This window comes from Cebus imitator, unplaced genomic scaffold, assembly GCF_001604975.1.
Source record: "Cebus imitator isolate Cc_AM_T3 unplaced genomic scaffold, Cebus_imitator-1.0 Scaffold497, whole genome shotgun sequence".
Lineage (NCBI taxonomy): Eukaryota > Metazoa > Chordata > Mammalia > Primates > Cebidae > Cebus > Cebus imitator.
This window is the reverse complement of record NW_016107812.1, coordinates 249,471-271,223: the sequence shown is the minus strand read 5'-3', so window position 1 is coordinate 271,223 and position 21,753 is coordinate 249,471. Positions and strand designations below refer to the sequence as shown.

General features: G+C 45.1%; 1 protein-coding gene across 2 annotated transcripts in view; it reads right to left on the bottom strand.

The window, feature by feature from the left end:
- The window catches only part of LOC108292626 (splicing factor SWAP), a 91,677-nt gene extending 72,149 nt beyond the window's left edge, over positions 1-19,528 (bottom strand). The window contains exons 1-7 of one of the 2 annotated variants that reach the window (XM_017513600.2): positions 19,153-19,528; positions 16,358-16,527; positions 15,647-15,778; positions 10,416-10,501; positions 3,313-3,538; positions 1,895-2,007; positions 513-648 (exon numbers count right to left, since the gene is read on the bottom strand). In XM_017513600.2, the coding sequence (XP_017369089.1) occupies positions 513-648; positions 1,895-2,007; positions 3,313-3,538; positions 10,416-10,501; positions 15,647-15,778; positions 16,358-16,527; positions 19,153-19,370 (1,081 nt within the window). In that variant the 5' untranslated portion in view covers positions 19,371-19,528. The remainder of the gene's footprint in view (positions 1-512; positions 649-1,894; positions 2,008-3,312; positions 3,539-10,415; positions 10,502-15,646; positions 15,779-16,357; positions 16,528-19,152) is intronic. The other variant, XM_017513602.2, reaches the window with a different exon arrangement.
- Between the last annotated feature and the right edge of the window lie 2,225 nt (positions 19,529-21,753).

Here is a 21,753-nt window from a genome sequence, read left to right as displayed (position 1 = left end):
AAGGCAGGAGGACGGCTTAAGCCCAGGAGCTCAAGCCCAGCCTGGGCAACACAGTGAGACCCCATCTCTACCAAAAAATGAAAAGTAGCCCAGTGTCATAGTGCCTGCAGTCCCACCTACTAGGGAGGCTGAGGTGGGAGGACTGTTTGAGTATGGGAGGTGAGGCTGTGGTAAGCCATGCTTCCACCCCTGCACTGCAGCCTGGGCGACAGAGTGAGACCCTGTCAAAAGAAATAAAAGAAAAAGAAAGAAAGAAAGGAAGGAAGGTGGGAGGAACCAGCTAGCTACCTTTGCCAGTCCTCCTCCTCCTCGGAACACAAAGCTAACGCTGGAGCAGGGCAGCCACTTGCCTGGGCCACATGGCACTCTCCCTTGTGGCCACAGCTGGCTCTGGGCTGCCTGCTTCCATGCTTGTCACATTGGAGGACAGAACACCTGGGGTTTAGAGTCCTGCAGCTAGCTCTGTCACAGGCTGCTGAACCCAGGTCAGGAGATACACAGTGAGTACTCACAGTCTGCCGTGTAGTCCGCCTGGGAGGGCTGCACAGGCGCACCGTCTGTGTTGTGCGGGGTGGGAGTGGAGCTGTCAGCCTGCGCCTTACGGACAAGTGCTGCCAGGGGGTGATCTGGATCCACCACCTTCAAGGGCTGGAGACAGAGAAGACACAGGCTGAGCGTTTGGGATTCAGAACCGTGCAGAGCTCTTCTGCTGCACAAGGCTCACCCCAGAACACAGTGTACACGCCTTGAAAACACACACACGCTCACACGCACCCAAGGAGGTCCTAATTAGTTGTGGACAAATGTACTTACAGCTGGCTGTAAGTCTCAGAGGAACTGAGTGAACACAGGGTTTCAGTTTCCGAAAAACCCCAAGAAGAGGACAGATGAACAATCAAGACCAGCTTGGTATCAATTGAAGTGTAAATGTCTAACCCCATGCAAAACTTGAAACTGTCTTTCCTTATAGGAGTTTCTGATTTGAGTCACCAATGGTTCTGCCACTCCAATCAATCAGCAATCATTCCCTCGAAAGGTCACCCACACTGCACGACTGCTGAAAACCAGATGCTGAAATCACGTAGACTCCTGTTTTTTACGTTGCAAATGGCAGGGCGTGTGAATTAACCACAAGACAGTGCTGAGCGGTTTCTTCACACAGAGGAGGGGAAGGTCAGAAGTGCAAACACTTATTTAAAAACAGTCTGTGACGGTAACTGAGCACCTAAAGATGCATATATCCTGATCACCTATAAAATCCAATTCTGTAATGAAACCACAACTAAACAATTTTTTTCTTTCTTTTTGAGACAGAGTCTCACTCCGTCTCCCAGGCTGGAGTGCAGTAGCATGGTATCAGCTCACTGCAACCTCCACCTCCCAGGTTCAAGCAATTCTTGTGCCTCAGCCTCCTGAGTAGCTGGAATTACAGGTGTGTCCACCATGCCTGGCTCATTTTTGTATTTTTAGTAGTAATGGGGTTTCACCATGCTGGCCAGGCTGATCATGAACTCTGGACCTCAGGTGATCCACCCGCCTCGGGCTCCCGAAGTGCCAGGATTACATGTGTGAGCCACCACACCCGCCCAGACAACAAAACGATTTTCAAGTCTTAACCACACTCTACTTATTCTAAGTATCTCAGAGACTGAAATTGTAATAGAATGATCAAATTATCATAAGCAAATGCTCACGAAGTTTATAAGACAGATAGGTAAGAAACCAAAGAAACAGATGCTTTGTCACCCAGCTAAAATAAAAAGTGCAGATACACCTCAATGATGATAAAATAAGATACAACACACAAGAATGACATGCTTCATATTTTCCAAAATTACATTACAAAAAGTTTTGTTGTGGCATTAAAAATATAGTTCAACAATGAGATAAAAACCTTCATCAGCTCTTCAAGGCGGTTACACTTCTTGGAGGCAAAGAGAGAAGGATGCAGGTAATTCCCATCTTCTTCATCATCATCATCTTCATTGTCAGAGCTGACCCCTGATTCTGAAATCAAAATCACATTTCAAGATTTTGGTGTATGGTGAGAAAAAATGTATAAATTAATTATGCAAAAACTTAGAAGCAGCCAAAGGCTGACATAGATACAGTCATTTCTTAGTTATCTGTCCAAAAAGCACTTTCGGAAAAATTTCCCCAGTCACCCAACTTGTTCAGATGCAAGCCAGGCAGAAATGATTGCGACCTTTGGCCATTTGGTGACTCCTTGCCAGCACCCTGCACCAGCTGGTCTGAGGCACTGTATGCTCTTTTTTCTTTGTCTTTCTTTTTTTTTTTTTTTTTTAAAGAAGCAAAAATCGTACCGATTTATGAAAAGTAAAATAATAGTAACAAATAAAAAACCTACAACAAACCTGAAGATGAGGTCTGCAATAAGATTTACACAACTGATTTAAAACCGATTTTGGCTGAAGAGAACAAAATTCTGGAAGAGTCGGGCTCAGCGGCTCATGCCTGTGATCCCAGCACTTTGGGAGGCTGAGGCAGGTAGATCACCTGAGGTGAGGAGTTTGAGACCACCCTAGCCAATATGATGAAACCTTGTCTCTACTAAAAATATAAAAACTAGCTTGGCATGATGGCATGTGCCCGTGATCCCAGCTACTTGGGAGGCTGAGGCGTGAGAATCACTTGAGCCCAGGAGGCAGAGGTCGCAGTGAGCTGAGGTCATGCCATTGCACTCCAGCCTGGTTGACAAGAATGAGACTCTGTCTCCGATTAAAAAAAAAAAAAAGTCAATAGAAGATATATATACATATATAAACATATATGAATAGACTTGTCAAAATACCATCTTTATTTAAAATACAGCTGGCTTTTGCAGTAAGAACCCCAAAATAGAGACACAGTTATAAAAAATAGCTGAAAACAGATAATCCAAGTAAAAAATGTTCATTTTCGTGGCCATGTAGAATTGTGCCATATGGCCCTGAACACTGTGGTACATGAATAATTCAACAGGGGATGGAACAGTTTTCTCTATGAAATGTTACGAAGGCAAAATGTGGGCAAAAATTTCCCACCCAGATGATTACGTTCTGACGGCACCAATATTTAATGATATTTCATTTATGTATGAAATACCAACCAAGAATTGAATAAAGGTGCCCCAGCAGGGGTGACGATGTCTCAGGGGTGGGATTCCAGACACACGCTAGCAGCTCTAGTCTGGCTTTCGCCCACGCATCTGTGAGAACGTGTGTCGCCACGCTCTTCCCAGAACCAGCCGCCGCCTGCCGTCCCCACCACACGAGCCCGCAGTCTGGACGGAACAGACGCTGTTGTACCTACTTTTTTTCTCGTCACTTTTGTTTTCTGCCAGGACAGTGTAGCGTCCTTCCTTCATGGCTTTCTGGATGAACTTATAGTAGGGGTTGAGGTAGTGGTCAAAGCGCAGAAAGTCAAACTGTGAGTTCCGGGCCTGCTTGGCCTTCAGCATGATCTCGAACTGCGCCCCCTGTCTGCACACGAAGCTGGCCGTGCGCTCGATGATGGCGTGCATCTTAGCGGTTGGTGGCTATGGGAAACACACACATTCACGTCACTGGCCACGTGATTTCACTCAGACACAGCAATGACTCTGGTTTTACCGTCAATTTTAAGAGATAAGAGACTTTAAGCTGGAAGAGCCCAGGCTGTTCAGACTTGCCTGTCTCCAAATCTTGCCAGCATTTTGCAGGGGAGAAAATGTGCCCACTGAGGCAGGCCATGTCCCCTTGGTACAGACCCACGGAGGCCACTTCTTTTTGCACCCAGTCAACATCCTTCTATGTATTGGGGTCTCTAAGCTATGATGGGGTTCAGGGGGTTTGTGAATCCTTTGTGTACGCACATTTTACATACAAGCATTTTTCTAGGGAGAGGGTACACATTCCATGGTTCTCAATAATCAGAATCACTGCTCTTTTCCTTTGCTTAGTGAGGACTAGCTCTCACAGCTTGGAGGTTCCCTCTTACAACACAGCCCTCTGGACATCCAACAAAAGCCACAAAAGTAGGCCACGCCTGTCTTCTGCACCTGAGCCCTGTTCCTCACCCCTGCAGTTCCTGGCCCTCTGCCATTCCCACTTAAAGGCAGTGTCCCAAGCTGAAAACCACCTAGGCATGGTCTGGCCAGAGCAGATGGGAGATTCCAGGTGATTTCTTTCCAGTGTCAAGGCCCTCCCTCATCCCTTCATGAGCTAAGGAGTCACCTCAACGACCTCATGCACTCAGCATTTCCTGCCCACAAATGGACCTTGTTAGACCAAAAGCAGAAAGCCACACAACTAAGATACCTTTAGTATCAACAAAGAGATTATCACTAGGAAATTACTGGCAAATAAAACTGGCAATTATTCTCATCAAAAATGGATGGCTAAGAATTCAGGGCTTCATCCTTCACAAAACATAAATGGCTTAATCTCTAATTTAATTTTTGAACTAATGACATCCTTCACACTTAAAAAGGATAAGTGTCTACAATTAAATTTATTCACTAATCCCCAAATAAATTAAATTCCATGTTAAAGGCCCTTTGCGTGTATATGGATCACGACTTGGATTTTCAGTGGCTCTGGCTAGTCATTGTTAAAACAAAATATTCCATAAACACATCAATAATTATGACTGCTTCATAACGATCCTTAAAGGAAAATATGATACTCCCAGTTTAGGCTTTCTTTACTGACCAAACCAACTTGTTGGTCTAAAATTTCTTAAAAATAGGTCCACTTATTACATAATACTACTACTACCATGGTTAGAAAGCAATGTGTAGGTAACTTTACAAAAAAACAAAGTATCTTATGGACATAGGTTGGCTACCAACCCTGAATAAGATTTAAAAGTATGTGGTTTGGGGCCAGGCATGGTGACTCAACGCCTGTAATCCAGCACCGTGGGAAGCCGAGGTGCGCGGTTCATGAGGTCAGCAGATGAAGACCATCCTGGCTTACACGGTGAAACTCCATCTCTACTAAAAATACACAAAATTAGCTGGGCATGGGGGCATGCGCCTGTAGTCCCAGCTACTGGGGAGGCTGAGGCAGAAGAATCGCTTGAACCCGGGAAGTGGAGGCTGCAGTGAGCTGAGATGGTACCACTGCACTCCAGCCTGGGCAACAGAGTGAGACTCTGTCTCAAAAACAAAACAAAACAAAACAAAAGTATCTGGTTTGGAAAAAACCATTCTTTATTATGCAGACTTTAGGTTAATTGTTTTCCATTTAAGAATATCATGATCATTCCTACTACACAATGAGATTTAAAAAATACAGTCAACATATAAACATGCATATGTTACAACACCAGAGGAAAGGGAACGTTTTTCTAACTGAAATCCAGTGGAGAAGCTTTTGTTTAGTAAAGCTGATGGAGCCCCGGCAGGGGGCTAACACCTCTCCCCTCCTTCAAATTCCATGAATATGAACTCAAACTCCAGAGGAGGCATTGGGAAATGGAATTAAGATATTTACAGGTCAGAAAACCCACAGGAATGTAAGGTTTCCTAAGAGCTTTGGAAAAGGCTTGAGCTCAGACCCATCGGGGGACCAGGAAGGAGGCAGCAGGACCTGAAGAAGGGAAATTAGCAAGGAACCCCAGGGGCAGCGGGGCCAGCCCTCTCCTCATGGGATTGGGGAGAAAAAACTCAAATACCAGCTTTGCCCAGAGCCCCAGATAAGTATCAGACTGAGTCAAAATTCAAAAGCAAAAATACAAACACAGAAATATAAGCAATAAACAGAGGAAAATATTTTCAAACTCTTGGGGGTGGGAAAAGTCTTCCAAAATAAGCTTTAAAATCCTGAAGCCATAAGGAATAGAGGAACACACATCACTCTATATCTGCAGGGAGAGTTGTATAATCAGTTACAAGACAAAACGCCATGAGAAAATACCTGCAAGAGACACTGAGGACCAAGAGCTCACATTCATCAGACACGAGGAGTCCTGGCAAATCCGAACAAAAGGCCAATCACTCCATAGCAAAGGGAGAATCAATCGACACTTCTTCCCTCCCCATCCACTTTCCGTGATCACATACTACCTAAATGATGATGAAATCACGCTCTAATCTGCACAAATCCGACGAAGCTTAACTTTGTGCTTCGGAGCTCTGGAGTCGGTCCCTTGGCTGGAACCCCAGGCCTGACCCTCACACGTCTAACTTAGGACAGGTACTCTTAACTTTCTAAACCCTAACATCTGGAAGCAACTATACCTACTTCGTAGAGTTTATTTTTTATTTTTTGAGACAGGATCTAGCTCTGTTGTCTAGGCTGGAAGACAGTGGTACCGTATCAGCTCACTACAACCTCCCCCTCCTGGGTTCAAACCATCCTCCCACCTCAGTCTCCTGAGCAGCTGGGACTACAGGCATGTACCACCAAGCCTGGCCAATTTTTTTTATTTTTTATAGAGGCGGAGTTTCACCACGTTGCCCAGCCTGGTCTCGAACTCCTGGGCTCAAGTGACTCTCTTACCTCAGCCTCCCAGAGTGCTGAGATTACAGACATGAGCCATTGCACCTGGCCTGTAGAGTTATTTTCAGTATTAACTGAGAGATATGCCTAAAGAAGCACTTAGTACAGTGTCTGGTACACAGTAGGTGCTCAATAAAGGCTGGTTCTATGTTATTATTCGTTAACAGAGTAAATGTTGCACCTAACAGCAACTATCAAATCCTTCCCCACTTTTCTCCTGCCCATAAAATGTGGGGGCAGGAGGAACGTGGGGAAGCCTTGGAGCGAGCAGATTTCCCTTGGAACTGCACCCTAACACGTCTGCAGAGCTGCGGCATCCTGCTAACGGCAACCACTGCTACTGAGGTCCTCTCGCTCCCAGGAGGTGAGTAAAGTGTTAGAGAACAGGCACGCCAGGTGAGACCCTGGGCACCTGGCAGACACTACCCGTGGCTCAGAGCCCCACGGGCACCATCTGCTCCAGACACTCAGGAGAGGAGGCGGTGAGAGGCCAGGCTGAGCAGCAGCCTCTCGACCTCCCACCCACGGCTGCTGCCTCAGTGCCCGATGGACACAAACACAACAAAACACAATGGGGGATGGGCCCGGTGTGGGGACCCTGGGCAGGACCAGGATGGGCATTCAGGACCCTAGGAAGGGGACAGCAACAGAATGTGCCACGTTGGCACAAACGATGCTGGGCTACGATATGTGAAGAAACAGATCCTGACTTCCTGTGGAAGAGAAAAATGTACACATGGGATCACTCTATAAAGCTGAAAACCAAGCTGTATGACCACCCTAGGGGGCTGAGCTCAGAGGCTCAGCTGGCCTCCCGGACAGGAGAGCTGCGTGGAGTTTCCCACAGGTAGGGCAAGGATCAGCAGGACCCCATGTCCCAAGCAGGAGGAAGAACACAACTCTGGGTGACGTCGCTTCTTTTTTTAAAAAAAGTATTTTTTTTTTGAGACAGGGTCTCAATCTGTCACCCAGGCTGGAGTGCAGTGCCACAATCATAGCTCACTGCAGCCTCTACCTCCTGGGCTCTAGTGATTTTGCTACCTCATCCTCCCAAGTAGCTAGGACTACAGGCACGCACCACCACACTGGGCTATTACTTGTACTTGTTTGTAGAGATGGGATCTCACTATGTTGCTCAGGCTAGTCTCTCCTGGCCTGAAGTGATCCTCCCACCTTAGTCTCCCAAAGGGCTGGGATTCCAGGTGTGAGCCACCGTACCCAGCCTGGGGTACCATAATTTCTAACGATTTCTTACTCTTCATCCAAAAGCCTCAAGGATCCTGTTATCATTAGATTCCAAACCAACATTTAGTTTAAAAACCAAGAACCTCCTGAAGTACCTGCCGTCTTTACCAATCACTCCAACCTTCCCTTGTCGCCGGGTCAAACCAAGTCCTGCCCCTGAGGCAGCAGTGGTCTACTTAAACGCAAGCCAGCAATTCTGAGGCCTAGTCACCAAAACAACTTATGATGCAGACACTTCTGTCTTCTACATTTTCTCTACAGACATGGACACCATAGTGTACAATTTACACAATGAATTACTGCCAAAAAAAAATCACAGTAACTATGAGAATGAAATACTGACACTGCCATAAAGTAAATGAAAGACGCAAATGAGAGACTCAGCCAAGCACTCAGCTTCCACACAGCCAAAACAACTCTCTATTCAGGAGGCCTTTTATAAAATCTATCATTAGAAGAAACTTTAATAAGATAGCAAGTCATAAGTCTATACACTAAGACTTATTTTTCTCTCCAGTGAGTGACAAGTATGTTTGATTCTGGAAGACTGTTAAGAGCTTAGTGATGCTTATTTTGGCTGAGAACACAAAGCCATTAAATATTTTAATAGAAATGAAAGCAACAAAAATTCTCTTGTGCCTCTATACTCATATTTAAATAAAAAATTTAAAAATCTTTAGCACTAAAAACAAGTAAAATTCCACAGTCAACCTGACGTAAACTTTTTAGCATGAAATAGAGGTGGAGCATTTAGTATTTAATCAAAATGGGGCAACTGTGATTTTTAAAGCTTCATTTTTACGTGTCTCTCATGCGTAATAAGCATATTTCAGAACAAGCTGGAATACAACATATACCAATACACAGAAATTAACACAAGTCTTAGGATATCAAATCTTTAACTTCAGCTTTAACTGTAGCACAATGATCAACACTAGTAACGGAGAAACACACCTGTGTAGTAATACAGTTTGGATCTGTGTTGTCCCCAGTGTTGGAAGTGGGGCCTGGTGGGAGCTGACTGGATCATGGGGGTGGGTCCTTCAGGGAGAGTTTAGCACCGTCTCCTCGGTGCTGTTCCCATGGGAGACAGAGAATGAGCTGTGGTAAGACCTGGTCATTTAAAAGTGTGTGGCACCTCCCTGCCTTCCTCCTGCTCTGGGCGTGAGTCAAGACATGCCTGACCCCTCTTCACCCTCCTCCATGAGTCAGAGCTTCCCAAGGCCTCCCAGAAGCAAATGCTGCCAGGCTTCCTGTACAGCCTGCAGAACTGCAAGCCAGTTCAACCTCTTCTTTACAAACTACCCAGCCTCAGGTATGTCTTTATAGCTGTGCAAGAACAGCCCAATACAAGTACTAACTACGCTAGGCAAAATCCAAACGTTATTTTACCCATATTTGCAAGAATGAAAGACAGGGAGAGGATATGCAAATGAATAAGGGAAGAGAAGGAATGCACTGGAGGCAGGAATTACAAGGGCCATTTTTATATCACACTTCATCACATAATGAAGGGTAAGAAAAAAAAATAAAAGGCAAGAACCACCAAATTCATGCTGAACTACATGAGTGGCAACAGGTGTGAACAGAGGGAAGGTAAGATGCTCCTTCTCTATGGCGTTTCCCAGCACCCACCCCGCAGCGTGGATGCAGGACGTGGGACACAAACAAGCATCTACAATGCCTGCACCTGTGCCACTTGTAATCCAGTTAGGAAATGTCCAAGCAAAAACTTCCCGCTGCGCATGAACACTGGAGTCCTTCCCAAGTATACACGTGCAACAAGACGCTAAACCTCCCTGGTACACATATAAACATCCCATCAGGCATGGTGACTGACGATGGCATCATAGTTAAGACCATGGTTCCCAACCACCATCCATTAGCCCAAGTCTTGACTATCCTAAGTCTCAGTCTCTTCATCTGCCTGAGAGGGATAGTAACGGCAGTTCTCTTATCGGGCTGTTAGCATTAAGTAAGATACTATGTAAAAAGCAGCTTAGCATAGTGACTGGAATATGGAAATCCCTCAATGAATATTCAGGAAATAGAAGAAGAAATCCTGGTTTGGGCTTTAACACCTGTTATAACTTAATTTAGTGTGACATAACTGAGATAGCAGGAAAGGTCAACGCTGAACAGACAGTAGCCGGATGCAAAGCCCTCAGAGGAGGAAAACCAGGGTGGAATTCCTCTTCATCAGTGAAAGGACAGCCTGGAGATGCCTTAGGGACCTAATCACAACACAGAAAACCACCATGAAAATGTAACAGGAAGTGCCCACAAAAATCACACTTTGAAAAGCCAGGACAAAGCAATGTTACTGAAATCAACTCTCTCTCAAGCAAGAGTGCTTTTACGTCTATGTGTGGTTAACAGCCCACTAGCCTCCGATTTTTAGTTTTTCCAAGCTAGTAAAATCTGGGAATTCAACTACATGACCTCCAAAGCACACCCAATTCCTGAGTCCCTGATGCTCCAGTAGAGTTCTTTCGCTCCCATTCTTCCCTTTTTATTTGAGAAAATAAATAGGGTGTGATCTTTTTCTCCACCAACTTACAAGCCATTTTAAGGCAGGATATGCCTAAAAGGCAGCTGTAATCATTATTGAGCTTTCTCACAAGCAAGACTGGATCATGACAAATGATGATGACGACAACAGCGCTCATGAGAAAGGACACATACCAGTTCCACGTCAGACGGGACGTTCAATCCTAAGGGGGCAACGAAGGGCTCTTCATTTTCCTCTAAATTTTCAGCCTCATTTTTTTCTGCATAAAAAGAAAATGTAAAAATTCAGAACCATGCAGGGAGGAAGGCACCTGCCAACAGCAGGCAGCAAGCCGGAAGCATGTGACTGGCTGTCCCTGCTTCTTTCTTTACCTTCTGTCATTACTTCTAGAAATCATTTTCAGCTTTCTCTTCTATTCCACCACATAAAGTGGAACTCACTTTACAAAATTCCAAATGAGGCAGGAGAGATGGCGGTGGGGGGTGGTGGCGGTGCAGCAGGAGTGTGTATAGGGTCACAGTGCACGGTATTCCCTTGGTATATGCAGGGGATTGTTCTGGGGCCCCTGCGGACACCAAAATCCACATGTACTTGAATTCCGAAGTTGGCCCATTTGAACCCACACGTATAAAAAGCTGGCCCTCCATCTATGCGAGTCTCGCATCCCTCAATCTGCTCTGTTTGCCTGAAAAAAATTCCTCATATGAGGACCTCCACAATTCAAACCTGTGCTGTCCACGGGTAGCTGCAGTTTAAACTCCTACCCTGCCGCTTGTTAGCTCCAGGATTCTGATAAATGTCTCTGCTCCTCTCTGCTTCCTCACTGGCTGTGAAGGAGTCATAGCTTCTACTCCCAGGGCCGAGTGGGGTTTAGGTAAGACAACCTGCGTGAACACCTCTACCACAATCCTCCACACTTAGCAGGTACTCAATCCGTGTTCCTCTTCCCCTCCCGTTTCTCTTTTGGGTATGTATGTATGCATATATGTATGTATTTAATTGCTATCACTAAGGTATCTCTCCAACTATTTCTGTGGATTCCTGATAGCATTAACACAACACAAGGTAATCAATTCCTAGACAACTGATTTTCATCTTTGAATTCTAAAACACCTGGGCATAACTGTCAAGATTCCTCCACCCAAGCAAATTACCTTTCAAAAATAATCAATTATTTTTCCATTTCTATTTATTCATTAACCATTTACTTAACAAACATTTGTCTGCTCTGTGGTAGACAAGGTACTACACATTGTAACTTTCTGTATTCTAAGGTACCTAAGTATATCTCAATAACTCAGATGATTACCAGTTTGAAAAGATACAGTGAAATGTACAAAAATATCACAGCAAACTTTAAAAAGCTAACACTTTTAAGGATTTCAATGATCTACTGAGATTCTTATTTCAAAACAGATGACATTAAAGAAGTAAACCTTAAATCTTCATCAAAATAAATGTTCTATTGTATACAGTAAAGGTGCCTGAAGCAATCAATAATTTGCAAAGATCTCCTGTCAAACCTCATTCTGTGAAATCAAGGAGCAATTTTAAGGAGGTTTCCGGGCACATACAACTTGAGTATTCTGGTCTGATCAGATACAAGTTGATTAATCCCTACTCAGTTACAGTTATTTAACACTGTCCCAACCACTTCTGTCTGAGTCCCCTGTTCTTTTAAAGATCAGAGATGAATGAGGGCAGATCTACTACTGCTTAAAAGCTCCCTGTAATTCGCAATCCTGCTGTTCAGCTTCAGTAACCAAATGACCTAGTGGAATTAGGAGATATCAGAAACACTGGTTGCAGAGATTTTCTATTGGCAAAACGCCAAGCAGCAGATGTGCCTTCTTACCATCTTTTTGGGAATGAGGCACGGGCGTGTGTTTTAAAATACAACTTTTTACAGTCCAAGGAAGACTGCCTTAAACAAAAAAATAATTCAGGCTAGGCACAGTGGCTCACACTCATAATCCCAGCACTTTGGGAGGCCAAGGCAGGCGAATCACTTGAGGTCAGGAGTTCGCGACCAGCCTGGCCAACATGGCAAAACCCTGTCTCTGTTAAAAATACAAAAGTTAGCCAGATGTGGTGGGGGGCACTTGTAATTCCAGCTATTTGGGAGGCTGAGGCACAATAATCGCTTGAACCCGAGAGGTGGAGGTTGCAGTCAGCTGAGATTGCGCCATTGCTCTCCAGCCTGGGTGACAGAGCGAGACTCTGTCTCAAAAAATAAAATAAGCAGCCATAAAAAACGATGTGTTCGTGTGCTTTGTAGGGACATGGATGAACCTGGAAACCATCATTCTCAGCAAGCTGACACAAGAACAGAAAATCAAACACTGCATGTTCTCATATGCAGGTGTTGAACAATGAGAACACATGGACAAAGGGAGGGGAGCATCACATGCTGAGGTCGGGGGGGGGGGACTAGCGGAGTGACAGTGGTGGGTAGGGAGTTGGGGAGGGATAATATGGGTAGAAATTCTGGCATATAGGTGATGGCGATACACATTACCATGTATGTACTTGTGCAACAATCCTGTATGTTCTTTACATGTACCCCAGAACAAAAAATGCAAAATATATATATAAATAAAATGAATTAAAAGAGACAAGTTTTACTATATTTTCCTAAAATGAAAAAAATGATTAAAACATTGTCTATGTAAACAGCCTTTCCTTAATGTTAAATTGTTCACAAAAATAAAGGCATTCTAACTGAAATAGCCTTTTGGGACGGATGGGTGAGATCTGTTCTATTCTTACATCAATACCTTAATTTACAAAAAATACCTTTAGTAGCACAAAACAAAAACCAACCACTGCAATACAAACTCAGATGCAAATAAATTCAAATAATCTCTTGTTTAAAAGATGGATATATAGCGAGGACCTATCCCCACCCCCACTAGTCCCCTCAAAGGGGAAAGAAATGAATATAAAGATGAAAATCCAAAGGATAGAAACCTGGCTGAAAACAGTAAAGATCACAGAGATGGAGGCGCCATCAAAATGCCTTTGGCTAATGTCACAAGGCTTTAACATACTAAAAAACAGCAGAATAATTTTGAAAATGAAGACATTTGTAGACATACTGATGGCTCAGGAAAAAGATTTTTTTATTTTAACAGAATGTGACACTAAAAGTTGTTGTTAGTGGCACTGGATTCTAATACAATGTACACGTGTGTGCATGTGTGTGTGTGTGTGTTAAGTGTTTTATATTAATATTAATGCAAGTTAAACAAAATGTCAAGCTCTGAGTTTTATGTGGGCCAATTTCCATTAAGAAAATTAATTATCACATAAGGCAATGTTCTGAGAACATGATTACAGAGAGAAAAGAAGTAACATCGTAAAATACTAAGGAGAACTTTATGTTAAAAGGAAAGCAAACTAATCCTCAGAAAATAAACTAAGTCATGCTGAAGTTCTCAAAATTCAATAATCATAACAAACTCAACATCATGTAGCCCAATAATTATACTGAGACAATGGTCCACCATCTAGCATAGGGGCTGACGAACTATAAAATGCCAGAGAGCATTTATTAATTAAGTATCCTTGGCTATATGGGTCATATAGTCTGTTTCATTTCTTTAACTCTGCTGCTGATGTGCAAAAGTGGCAACAGACAACATGTAAACTAATGACTTTTTGCTGTGCTCCAATAAAACTTTGTTACTTTATTTCAAATATTTTAGATCTGTGGTTGGTTGAATCCACAGAGGTGGACCTGATAAGCTGACTGTATTTCAACTCTTCATTTGTGAAGTGGCAATAGTATCCACTCCTTCCTTCTGATAAAAAACATCGCAGATATAAAGCCAAACTAATGTATGTGGTTTAGAGATAAGACAACAAAATCAGAACCATCCAGAACCCTCGAAAGAACAGCTTATTCCAGATAAACGAATGGGTGTTTAGTTTTTAGACCTGCTAGAACATTTCAAGTGCATCATAACTTCTGAGGGACGGGTAGGTTTGAAAGTCAATGCAAAAAGTCTTAAAATATCTGAATTAGCCTTTAACACAGTATAATTAAAATCGCACTTCAAAGTTTCTCTAAAAGCTCATAAAACAGAGCTGTGCAACAGTAATTCTTGTGCCCACAAAGTAAGGAGGACTAAAGGGAGGGCACAAGGAAAGCCGGTGTGGGTGTTTGCCCCACATCCTACTACTCCATTAGGATCACGGCCCTTGGAGATCGCAGGTGGGTAGAACCCTAGTGCAGCCACAGGACAGAAGGGCAGGCATCATTTTGCTTTAATACTAAACTGCTATAATTGCTTCATACTTGTTAAAAGATGTGTTACTTGGCTGCACGTGGTGGCTCACGCCTGCAATCCTGGCTCTCTGGGAGACCAAGGCAGTGGGATCACCTGAGCCCAGGAGTTTGAGACTAGCTTGGCCAACACAGTGAGACCCCATTTCTTTTGAAAAAATTATTGCATATTTTATAATAAAAAAGTTTAAAAAGACTAAAAAAAAGTGTTACTTAAGGAGAAACCAATGAAGTTCTGAATAACAGATTAGTTCTACAATTAAATCTCCATTTGAAGTAATTCCAATTGACCATTCTAAACATTTGAATCAGTTCCCGAAGTTAAAGTTCTCCTTTGCTTTAAACAGAATATCCTGAATATAGGGACCCATCTTTAATGTGTCAGGTCCACGTTACCATTATTGGTAACTAATGAATGACCATGACGCAGTGCTGTGGCAGTGAAGCTCTCGGCGCTTACTGAAGTGACCATGTGTCTATACACAAGTGGATATGTGTCTATACTACATGAGCCCAGGTTTTTCAGCAGGTCTACTTTTTATATTCAAAGTTTCCCATGTTAATCCAGCAAAGCATACAACTAAAATATTTAATTTAAAATACCGTGGTAAGTGCATACCCTAGGTCATACCAAGGCTACCAGGAAGCCCTGTTCTGTTTTCTGTGTAGCAATAACTCACTCCCATGTAGGTGTCCTTCCACTGGACACGTGTCACTGTCTCAGCTGTGGAGGGACCTGGAGAACCAGATTAGTGAGAGGGCGGTGATGTTAACTTATCCCAATGTCGCCTATTCTTTCACTGCCGCAAGAATGAATCCCCGAGGATATTAAGGAACACATTACCAACTTAGAAACAAACAATCTTGAGTAATTCTGTTACCTGAGTCAAAGAGAAATAAAACAATCCAGTGCATCAGCTTTCCACCTCCACTAATCATTCCTTTTCTAGTTTCCACTTCGTTTTACCAAAAGGAGGAATGGTACTCCCGCTCTCTCCTGTGGTTGCAGTGTGTTATCCCGGGTGCTGGAGCTGTGTCCTGCAGGCCTGACTGTGGTGCATGCAGCCTGTGCGTACGTGTGGAGCCCGACACCAGCAGCCTGGGCAGCCCCCTCACCTCTCTGTTTGGAAGGCTCCTCCTCCTCTGTCGGCTCTGATGGGTCGTAATAGTCGCTACCGTAAGTGAACCCCACAGCATTGTAGCTCCCATCCTCTGCTAGTGCTTCACTCAACCTCTTGTATTCTTCCTCTTGAATAAAAATGAGAATCTTATCAACAAAAATAGAAAATTACTGAGAAAAGCTTCACATATTTCTAAAGTTGTAGCTATCAGTAAAGCATACAACATACTTTTTTCAACCTCCTTTTGAGGTAAAATATTTTCAAAAATTCACACTTATATCTATCAATATGTACTTTTGTCAGTACATGTTTACCCACAGACAGCTGAATACACGTCTTTTGTGGAAAATTTCTTCCTGCTGAGAAAATTTTGGGATTAAGAACTGTATTAAAGATTGTTATGGCAAAGACAAGAACATCAATTTTATTTATACGATACTGTTAAAGAAGAACAGTTAAAGAGTTTGGTTTTTGTTTTTTTCAAATCCCAGTCTGCCCTCAAAAGCTGGGAAAATTCTTTGTGGCTCTATATATAAACTATCCTGAGGTCCTCTCAGAACGCAAAGACTCCTGTTTTTCCAATCCACTGGGTACTGTCAAGATAATATCAGAAAGAGTGAGTATAAAAAAATGAATGGGAGTAAATTTTTAAATACTTAAAAAATTTAAAAAGTTTGTTGCTAAGTAAGTTTGTCTTGAGCAGTACCTTGCCTTGCCTCCTCCTCAAGCAAGTCCGTATGCAAGGCTAAATACCTCTCTTCATCACACAGGGCCTCTATTCGCGCCTCCTCTTCAGACAGCTGATAATCTCTGTTCCATGTGGAATACTCAGCATCGTACTCAGAAAGGTCATGCAGGTGACCACGTCCATCATATCTGTAATGTGAACAAGCTGGTCAATAAAAGGAAATTAACGTCTAGACTGGTGTGTGTGTGTGATGTTTTATATAAATATATATACACACACATACTTACCAATTAAAATAAAATAGAAATATTAAAACAAGTATAAAAACTCTCCCCAGACTTCTATTTAATTTGGATAGTCATAGCTCACCTACTTTTAAACTCAAGTTATCTTAACAAGGTCTAAAAAATTCCTTTCCACAGTAAGATAAAATTTATAACTAAAGGCAAACAATCCATTATTAGCAAAAATGGTATCCACTTCACTGGCAGTTCTCACCATTATGGTTTGGTCAACCATTCAATGCCACTTGCAAAAAATTATTATTTTTTTCTGAAAAGTTAAATATCATAGCTTACATTCACACAAACCAAATACATAAATACCTATCCGTAAGAACCAAACGGTCGAAATTTCCTCGCTTCTCTCTGCTAGTCCCGAACTCTCAGGAGAGATCTTCACCAAAGAAACTTGCGTCCATTGGAGGTAAAATCTTGGCTAGGCTCGCCCCCTAGCCACTTGGCTGAGGAAATAAGTGCTGGGTTACGTGATAGAGAGACACACATACATCGGAACAGTGACATATACATGCAGTTTAAGGAGGTTCACTGGGAACAGAGCAAAACTATTAGAAGATACGGTATTAATATTTCCTTCCGAACTTTATACCCGCAGGAAATAACATACATGAAGACACATCCATGTTCTCTTGCATAGACCAAGCAGTAGTTTAGCCAAATAAATAAAGGGAGCACTTTCTGCTATGCTTTTCACATAAGGGACTCAATGAGGATGCTGTCAATGTGTAACTGTCAGATAATAAATGAGTGAGTTAGTGAATTTTACTTAAAGCACTCAGATTTAGGATTTCCAAAACAAATGCAGAGAAACAAACAAAAGTCTGCTTAATTTTTAAATGCTGACTTTTGTAATGGGAACTAAAAATATTAATGCAGACCAAAAAAAGACATTTATAGGAAAAAGGCCAAAAATTCCAGGGTAGTCAAGTTACTGCATTTTATTAAATACCAAAATTATTTGACTTTGATGTAAACCTCCTTAACTTACAAATGTAGATTATTCTTTAAAATGTTACACATGTACATGTGCAGCGTTTGCTCCCCACCAGTTTTGGAAGACCTAACTCAAATCATGTACAGAATGATAGGAAAACTGTACAAAGAGCTCAGACTTCATCATTTACCAACCTTTAATGATAAATACCACAAGTGACACTTTGGAAAAGCAAGCCTGACAACTCAGGCGACACATTCAATATAAACCAAGATGTGAAGGCACAGCACGCTTGAGCAGAGGACAGAGCCATCAGATCCAGATATGATCTGATTCCACAGCCCTCCCTTTACCAGTTCTTGTTTTCTAGCTCTAACTCCAAGTGGAAACGTCAAGGATGGGAAAAGGCCTATTTGGTCATTAATGTGTCCATTCTGGCCAGCTCAGAGGTCATCCCTACAGTCATGTTCCAGGGCTTTGCAGAATCCAGTTTTAATGGTCTCAAACGATGAGCTGTCTTCACGTGGAGAGACTATTCCACAGTTTAATGGTTGGTCATGGTTAGCTTTTCAGTCCGGGCCCCAGAAGTAGCCCAACAGGCAAAAAAGAATAAAACCACCCCACAACAACCTCAAAACCCAGAGAGGCGGGGAAGGGGAATTGAAAAAGTGGAAGAAAAGAGGGGAGCAAACCACCTACATCATGTAATGTCATCCTTTTCAAATCAAACGCCTTTAGAAGTCCCCCCAGGCCCCCGCTGCCCATAATCGCTAGACACCCTCCAGAGTGATAACCCGAAGTAGGTTTGATTTGAAAAGAAACAACACATCTGTATCCCAGCTCCACCCTTCAGTTTTAAGAGACAGTGAAACCAGCCCTAAGAACACTATCTCTTCCAAGAGCAAGGCCAGGGTCCGCATGAAGTCAACTGGCCGCAAACTGGTGGGCAACTTCGCTCACTACCTCAACCTCTCAAACTCGTCGGATTATCACCGGGGAGGGGGCCGCTCCGGGGAGTCACATGTCAAGCCAGCAAAGTACGGGCGCTCCACTGAGGGCGCTGGGGACATAACCGGTTAAGGCTAACTCACAGGGTCCAGCTTCTAACTACCGGCTGTGTGTGCGGCGGTTCGGAAGAATAAAGGCATGCCTCCCAGGCTGCCCTCCTAGTAACCGAGCAGTGGGAACTCGGCGGGGAGAAAAGCAGCGCACGACCCCATGACATCTCCGGGCGGCAGGCCCGGGGGCGCTCAGAAAGAAACCCCGGGCACTGGCAGCCTTCACCGCGCGGAATCGCCAACTCCAGCCCAGCGACGGGGTGAGGGGTCGAGAGGGGCTGCGGGAGCAGAGAGGATCCCTCCGGCGACGGACGCGGCGCGCAATTCCAGCCAGTGACTTAGGGCAGGTTTCACCGTTCCCTTCCCCCCAGAACACCAGAAAGAGGTGGGACCAGAAGAGGTGTCCCCTAGACCCCCACTGGCTCCAGAAAACCCTCTGCAGTCCTTGCCATCAAGTCAACATCAGACGAAATCAAGCGGGTGAGGGAAGGGGAGGATCGACGGGTGGGGGGAGGAACCGACCTGTCGATGAGGATCTTGTGGTCCCCCATCCAGGGGATGAGGTGCTGTCCCTGTTCCTGAGCCAGGGCCCGCTCGTCGTCCCGGAACAGCTTGCAGGCATAGCCAAAAACCAAGAGCTCCACTCGGTTCCCCCCACCGCCGGCACCACCGGGCCCGGCCTCCTCCTTCGCTCCGCTTTTCCTCTCAGCTTTGGCGCGGCCCCCGCCCGCGCCGTACATGACAGCGTCCCCGGCGTCCAGGCTTGTCCTCTTCTGTGCCGCACGACGTCCCTGATACCTCCACTTGGCCTACCCCTTCAGTCAAAGGCGCCGCATCGCGGACCCAACCTCAACACTGCCGCCATAGCGGGCCACAAAATGGTGGAGGCACAGCTTCCGGCAGGAGGGCCCGCACTTCCGGCAGGAGGACCGGCAGATTCGCGATGGCTCTGAGGTGTTTTGGCCGCTAGAAAATGTTTTGGCTTTAATTTTTGCACTCAGATGCGCCGCCCCAAGAGGAGCTGCTGTATTCAGTGGAAAGTGCAATTTTAATGTCCGTTTTCTAGGACAGCCGTCAGGAACGTGACGAAAGCACGGCGTGGGATCGAGCGCCGGCTTCCGCTGCGGCCAGACGGGCGGCGACGGAGCCGGAGGGAGGGGCCCGGCGCGCTCTGGCCTCGGGCGCGTCCTCGTGGGCGGCTGCCGCCTGCCGCGCGTGCGGAAGCCGCGGGCCCACCCGGGCCGCCGCGCCTGAGTGTGTCCGCGTCGCTGGGGCCGGTCGTGCTCTGCCCGGGGTGGCGATGACCTTTTCCGTTGCCCCGTTTCCCTCTCCATCCCTAGGGGCACTTGGCCGCCGACCTGCCGCCGCCGAAGGTTTCCGAGGCAGCAGAGGCCCCCGCGCCGGCAATCACCCGCGGGTGGCGGGATTTCGGGGATCTGGGGCCTGTGTCCAGCGGAGGTGGTCTGGCGGTGCAGGGGGACCCCAGGCTGGAGCCTGGCCACCCGAGGGCAGTGCGATTTTGCTCGGTGTCTTTCCTCCTGGGCCGCACTTGTCCCCTAGGTATTAGGATCCTTCGGTCCCTTTTAGCTCCGTAATTTGGAGTCAGACAGTCACAGGGGCTGGAGTGCAAACTCGTAGGCTTTGGGATCGGATACCCCCGTGTTTGCCCTTGACAGGAAAACGATGACCGTCTCCTTTCTGGGCCTCAGATCCCCTGTCCATAAAAACGGCGTCTTTCTACCAGTGATGTTGAAATGGGATGTCTGTGAACTGACTTTTGGAAATTAAGAAACAGGCGGTTCCCACCAAACATCTTTTGTTCTGGTTTCCCCTGACTGGGTCATGCTTCTGTCTTCATATGTCAGGCTCCTCACCCACGTTTAACTCAGTCATCCATTTCTCAACCTGGCCTTATGTGTCCACGTTGTCTGGAGTTTCCCCTCACTGGTGGCTAGCTTGTGTCTGCCGATTTGTCTTTGTGCCACTCATCACCACCTTAGGTTACATCCGATGTTCAGCATCCCACTAGAATTAGCTTTAAGAGATCAGGGACATTGTTGGGGTCACCTTAGCGTCCTCCGTGCTTAGAATGGTGCTTAGCACACTGTGGGCCAAATACTGGTTCACAGCTGTAGAACGAGCTGGGACAGCAGCCAAACATGCATGGTCAGGCCGTCATCTTCCTGTCTGACTCTAGGAGGCTGCTCTGCTGCTGCTGAGGAAGATGTACGTGTCGTGGTTACAGTAGTTGGTAAAAACACTGTTGGTTGCCCACAGGCATATATACTAGTCTGTTGGGGTGCTGGGCTCCCTTCAAGCTTTCCCTTGGGTTCAGGTGTGGGGTGCTAAAGCAAATGAGAAAGAGGCCATTAGCTTGAGATCAACTCTAACACCAGCGCCTATGCAAGCAAACCAAAACCCCATCAAGTAATTTCTCTGCTTCCATGTTGGGTCTATAAAAGCTTGTTTTTCATGTTGCAGAGTGGAACTCTCTGAACCTCTTGTTTCTGCATGCTGCCTGACTCATGGATTGTCTTTGCTCAAATAAACCTGAATTTGTTTTGTGTAAAGTTTTTTTTATTAACAGTTCTGGTGTGAGAAATGGGATCTGAAGGCCCCCCATCCCCTCAGTGGTGACCCCTGGGAACAGTGAGTGGGCAGGGGATCTGAAGGCCCCCCATCCCCTCAGTGGTGACCCCTGGGAACAGTGAGTAGGCAGGTGCAGGTGCTTCATCGTGCAGGACAGCTCTCCGGATAGCCTTGGGCCTACCTAGTTCTCCCACCTTTTCCTTTGTAGTTTTCAAGAGTAACTGCATAACACGTCGGGATGCAACATGCTGAGACATGGAGGGACTGGCTGAAATAGCCCAGGCTCTGTTCCAGTTCTCCACTGGAAACAGAAGGGCCTTCAACACTAGCCCAGTGATTAGCCACGTCACTGACATGTGGTGCGTAATCCGGGTGGGCTGCTTTTCAGGATTTCTTACCTGTGGTGTAAGTGAGGAATGTACAGTGGAGACTCCATCCACCTGGGCAGCTTTCTGAGTGCAGGGGATCCTAGACTTCAGTTGTCCCCTACCACCTGTCTATTGGTAATAAGTATACTGCATGTAAATTGCTGCT